This window comes from Tiliqua scincoides, chromosome 2 (assembly GCF_035046505.1).
Source record: "Tiliqua scincoides isolate rTilSci1 chromosome 2, rTilSci1.hap2, whole genome shotgun sequence".
NCBI classification, from domain to species: Eukaryota; Metazoa; Chordata; class Lepidosauria; order Squamata; family Scincidae; genus Tiliqua; species Tiliqua scincoides.
The window spans coordinates 184,835,605-184,841,644 of NC_089822.1; the positions used below are offsets into that span (position 1 = coordinate 184,835,605).

General features: G+C 49.3%; 1 protein-coding gene across 2 annotated transcripts in view; it reads right to left on the minus strand.

Moving 5' to 3' along the window:
* The window catches only part of PDLIM4 (PDZ and LIM domain 4), an 87,361-nt gene extending 84,698 nt beyond the window's left edge, over positions 1-2,663 (minus strand). For both annotated transcript variants that reach the window (XM_066615999.1, XM_066615998.1), the window contains exon 1: positions 2,487-2,663. In XM_066615999.1, coding sequence (XP_066472096.1) covers positions 2,487-2,579 — 93 coding nt within the window. In that variant the 5' untranslated portion in view covers positions 2,580-2,663. The remainder of the gene's footprint in view (positions 1-2,486) is intronic.
* Positions 2,664-6,040: the final 3,377 nt, after the last annotated feature.

Sequence of the window (6,040 nt, forward strand, 5' to 3'; positions counted from 1 at the left end):
ACTGAACACAATAGGGCTTAATTCTGAGTAGACATGCATAGGATTGTGCTCCAAGTCCCATTATAGTAATGAGACCTGAGTAATGCCTAGAATTGGGCTGTAACACTGCAGTTCTAGCCATGTCTACTCAAAAGCAAGACCCGTTAAGTTAAGAACATAAGAACAGCCCCACTGGATCAGGCCATATGCCCATCTAGTCCAGCTTCCTGTATCTCACAGCAGCCCACCAAATGCCCCAGGGAGCACACCAGATAACAAGAGACCTCATCCTGGTGCCCTCCCTTGCACTGGCATTCTAACACAGCCCATTTCTAAAATCAGGAAGCAGCACATACACATCATGGCTTGTAACCCGTAATGGATTTTTCCTCCAGAAACTTGTCCAATCCCCTTTTAAAGGTGTCCAGGCCAGATGCAATCACCACATCCTGTGGCGAGGAGTTCCACAGACCGACCACACGCTGAGTAAAGAAATATTTTCTTTTGTCTGTCCCAACTCTCCCAACACTCAATTTGAGTGGATGTCCCCTGGTTCTGGTGTTATGTGAGAGTGTAAAGAGCATCTCTCTATCCACTTTATCCTTTCCATGGATAATTTTGTATGTCTCAATCATGTCCCCCCCTCAGGTGCCTCTTTTCTAGGCTGAAGAGGCCCAAACACCGTAGCCTTTCCTCATAAGGAAGGTGCCCAGGTCCAGTAATCATCTTAGTTGCTCTCTTTTGCACCTTTTCCATCTCCACTATGTCCTTTTTGAGATGTGGCGACCAGAACTGAGACTTACTCCCAGGCAAGGGTATACAAGATTTCAGCTTCAGCCTCTTTACAATTAAGGATAAACTCTTTGGGCAGTGTGGTTAGGACTGTAACTTTAAACTAACAGTCCAGTCCCATGGCTCTCAGAGGAGCTTACTTTAAAGAAACATGCATAGGATCAACCTATACCTAGAGGCAGCCTAAAAGGCAAAGTTGTTGCTGGTATAATTTCAATAATTTCTGGAGAGCTATTCCTAGAACAATTTGAGCCCCATGGCTTGTTTTACCCCTTCCCCACAGGGTACAAGCCTATACATGTCTACTCAGAAGTAAGTCCCATTGTGTTCAATGGGCTCTACTTCCAGGAAAGAGTGTGCAGCTGTGTTTCTCAAACTGTGGGACAGGACCCACTAGGTGGGTCGAGAGCCAATTTCAGGTGGGTCCCCATTCATTTCAATATTTTATTTTTAATATATTAGACTTGATGCTACCCTGGTAGGTGACTGCATTTGGGGAAATGTTCCAGATCTGTACTTTTAACAGGTTACTATGTATATGCTTTTAAATATAATGGTAAATAGGACCTAATCCTGGGTAAATATGGGTAGGATTGCAGCCTAGGATTATTAAAAATCTTCCTGGTTGATGATGTCACTTCCAGTCATGACATCACTTCCGGTGGGTCCTGACAGATTCTCATTCTAAAAAGTGGGTCTCAGTAGTAAAAGTTTGAGAACCACTGGTGTACAGGATTGTAGCTAAAGTGCTTCAAAATTTTGAGACCCAAGTGGCAAGAAAAAATAACCATAGCAGATAGACCTGATGTTCCAAAGGCTGAATGTTTTTAAGTTTTTCAAGGTATGGGATCCCTGAATTTACTATGCACTGATATGACTTATCAATGCACACTTTGGTGGGCAAAACTCATCATTCGATGACTTTCCACTTGCCTCCCTTGAACAGATTTAATAGGACACCGCAGGCTAGTGAAAAGACACAGAGAGTTCCTGCTAAGCCTTCTCTAGTCTAGTCACTCAGCAGTCTTCTTGTGTCCAAGCTGAGCCCCCAGAAGTGGCTACCCAGCTTTGCCTGGTGCACTCCGATCGCTTCTAACAACACATCCACGCCCCTCATCTCCCATTGTAGTCCCCCCCCCTTAGGAAACGGAGAAGCCCTGCAGGAAACCGAAGCAGCTGGAGCGACAGACTGCAGTCCTATCCACTTACACGGGAGTAAGCCCCATTGAACACAATGGGACTTACTTCTGAGTAGACACGCATAGGCTGGGTCTGAGGCTGCAATCCTCTCCACAGCCACCCGGGAGTAAGCCCCATTGAACATAATGGGACTTACTTCTGAGTAGACATGCCTAGGATGGGCTCTGAGGCCCTCCTCCTCTGCAAAGCCCTTCCGCCCCTCAGGACGGCAGCGGGATCTGGACCTTGCCTGCCCACCAAGCCGCCGCTCTCTCTCAGCCGCTGCAAGCGGAGAGCTGAACTTGACGCGCGCAACAAGTGCCTGAGCGCGGGCTGCGTCCCCGGGGCTGCCCCGCCGTTGTCGCCCAGCAGCCCGGGGCTGCCGCAGAGGCCGTGCCTGGATGCCCGTGAGGGGGAGGGGGTGCGCGGGCTTTGTGCCCGTCCCCGCTCGGGAAAGCTCCTGCAGCCCAAGCGCATCCCTGCCGTGGAGAGGCGCGCCGGGGCTGCTCGCACCCAAGCCGAGGCGCCAGACTCACCCGGGAAATAGTCAGCGGGGTGCTGAAGTCCTTGCCCCCGACCAGGCGGAACCCCCACGGCGAAGGGCCGTTCAGAGCCACGGTCTGGGGCATGGCGGGGCCGGCTCTCTGCGCGCTCCTCTCGCGGGCTCGGCCGCCTTCTAAGCCACTTCAAGCGCCTGCTAAGCTCCCGTCCGGCCTGACGTCTCCGCTTCCCCGCGTAGGGGGAGGAGGGAGAGGCGGGTCCCTGCGCGCTCAGGGCAGGCGGGCTCTCCTCAGCCTGCCCCTGACCCCGAGTTCAGCCAGCCGTGGGCACGGTCTGCTGGAGACCCCTTGCCTCTCTGTCCCTTACCCAGGCCTCCACGTGTACTTGCTGGGCACCGGTCGTTCATTCACACGTTCACATTGCCCAAGTACCACTGTGGTAACTTTGCTGCCTTGGATCATGATTCCTCTATGGCTGAGGACTCTTCATGCTCTGGCTCCTGCGCAAAGCTGAAGACTGGGAGGACTGCGCTCGCTGGCTCTGCCCACTCTGCCTGGAACCAGCGACTCTGCCCACGTGTCCAGCACTCCTTGAGTACGCTTCTGTAAGCACCCACAGGTTATGCTGCATGCACAGAGGACATGGGGGCAAGGCCAGTGGCAACCCCACTCCCCCTTCTATATACACACCACAAGGGGGGCTGAGTGGTATGTAATCTGGTGGGCATCTGGTGTGCCACTGTGAGATACAGGAAGCCAGACTAGGTGGGCCTTGGGCCTGATCCAGTGGGGCTCTTCTGATGTTCTTATGTTATTAATGATGTCTGTAAGATCCTTCCACAAGGACATGAAGGGCACTGTAGTCTTTGATGGCTCCACATCAGACCCCTTTGACATCCGAAGCGGCGTGAAGCAGGGCTGTGTTCTTGCACCGACCTTGTTTGGGATTTTCTTCGCTGTCCTGCTGAAGCAGGCCTTTGGAACTGCAACAGAAGGCATCTATCTCCGGACCAGATCAGACGGAAAGCTCTTCAACCTCTCCAGACTGAGAGCAAAGTCCAAAGTCCAGCTGAAATGTCTGCGTGACTTCCTCTTTGCCGACGATGCAGCTATCACTACCCACTCTGCCAAAGATCTCCAGCAGCTCATGGATCGTTTTAGCAAGGCCTGTCAAGATTTTGGACTGACGATCAGCCTGAAGAAAACACAGGTCATGGTTCAGGATGTGGACTCACCTCCCTGCATTACAATCTCTGCACATGAACTGGAGGTTGTCCATGACTTTGTGTACCTTGGCTCAACAATCTCTGACACTCTTTCTCTCGATACTGAACTAAACAAATGCATCGGTAAAGCAGTTACCACGTTTTCCAGACTCACAAAGAGAGTCTGGTCCAACAAGAAGCTGACAGAACATACCAAGATCCAGGTCTACAGAGCTTGCGTCCTGAGTACACTTCTGTACTGCAGCGAGTCATGGACTCTTCGCTCACAACAGGAGAGGAAACTGAACGCTTTCCACATGCGCTGCCTCCAACACATTCTTGGCATCACCTGGCAGGACAAAGTTCCAAACAACACAGTCCTGGAACGTGCTGGAATCCCTAGCATGTATGCACTGCTGAAATAGAGACGCCTGCGTTGGCTCGGTTATGTCGTGAGAATGGATGATGGCCGGATCCCAAAGGATCTCCTCTATGGAGAACTCGTGCAAGGAAAGCACCCTACAGGTAGACCACAGCTGCGATACAAGGACATCTGCAAGAGGGATCTGAAGGCCTTAGGAGTGGACCTCAACAAGTGGGAAAACCTGGCCTCTGAGCGGCCTGCTTGGAGGCAGGCTGTGCAGCATGGCCTTTCCCAGTTTGAAGAGACACTTTGCCAACAGTCTGAGGCTAAGAGGCAAAGAAGGAAGGCCCATAGTCAGGGAGACAGACCAGGGACAGACTGCACTTGCTCCCAGTGTGGAAGGGATTGTCACTCCCGAATTGGCCTTTTCAGCCACACTAGATGATGTTCTAAAACCACCTTTCAGAGCGCGATACCATAGTCTCTCGAGACTGAAGGTTGCCAACAAAAATGATTACATAGGAACATCAGAAGAGCCCCACTGGATCTGGCCAAAAGCCCATCTAGCCCAGTTTCCTGTATCTCACAGATGCCTCGGGGAGGCGCACATGACAACAAGAGACCTGCATCCTGGTGCAGAATATACAAAGGATACATGATAAATGATAGATGATACAAATAAATAAATTGGTCAAATTTAACTTTGTGGCAGGCACAATCCTACTGTACCTCAGCGCTGGTGGAGTGCAAGCTGGACAGCACCTTGGGACAGCAGAAGAGTTCAAGGTGCCGGCGGGAAGACCTGTGCCAACCTGCGGCTGCCTGTGGAAAACCAGCGTGCACCGGAGCAGGTAAGCTCCATGTGGGCTGGCAGAGGGAGGGCAGGGAAGGGGTGTAATGGGGAAGGCGGAGAGCCCCTTTAAAACATATGCTACAGGCCCCACACTAGCTTAATCCAGCCTTACATAAAAGGGGTTTTTCAGCTCTTGAGTGATACAATGGGATTCTACACACAAGATATTAGCTATCCTATTTTAATCACATGCCAGATTTATAGGAGCAGGCAAGAGGCTGAGATGGATGGAACATATACTTGCCTGCAAGTACTGGTTGATACTGCATCATGGCTGAAGTATATAAATAATTGATATGTTGCCAAATGCCCTTGCAACCCAAGTCTTTGGCCCTTGCTGTACATGCCTGGTGGTAAACTTCCATTTAAAGATTTGGGATATCTACATTAGCTTGCAATTGAAGGAAGCAATGTAGAGAACCTAAAATCCCTAGAGGTGTTTGTTTCCGGTGAGTAAGATAAGATTGCAGCCCCAGTCTTACTGAACACAGTGGGCTTACTTCTGAGTAAAATAAATAACCATTTTCAAGCACTTCTACACAATCTCTTGTCTTGACCCTTACATTGTATATCATAACATTTGTTATCAGGAAATTGAAATGGTGTTTGCACTTGTAACTGTAATTTGCAGGAATAATGGAATAATCTTCTACTGGAAATTAAAGAAAGGAAATGGATCAGCATGCCTGAGAAATGGAAAATCCCTAATTTTCCAGCAAAGACAGGGCAGGACAATCACCCTTGCAAGGAAAGCCTGAACAAAGACAGCTTTGTTTGAAACAGAGTTGGGGGGGGGGGGAAATATCAGTTTACCACAATATTTGACACTGATGTGAACTTGTTCAACACAGGTGTGTACCATGGGACTGCCTCCTTATGTGCTTTTTTAATTGTAGCATATGGGTGTATTTTCAGTCTGCTAGTACAGATATTGCCGAAACATGTTTCACAATTCCAAAATATTTGGTAGCCATGGCATTGAGGAACCTCAGATTTAGTCTAGGATCTCATATGGTTTGGGAATTTCATTTGAAGCTACTCTCATAATTTTTCAAAATTTAATTTTATTAGCAGACAATCATTCCAAATATTCTTAGATCTCTCCAGCTTTTCCTGAAGAAAGCTAGTTCCATTTTCCAAGGTTAGGTTAGCAAGTAAAGCAATGCTT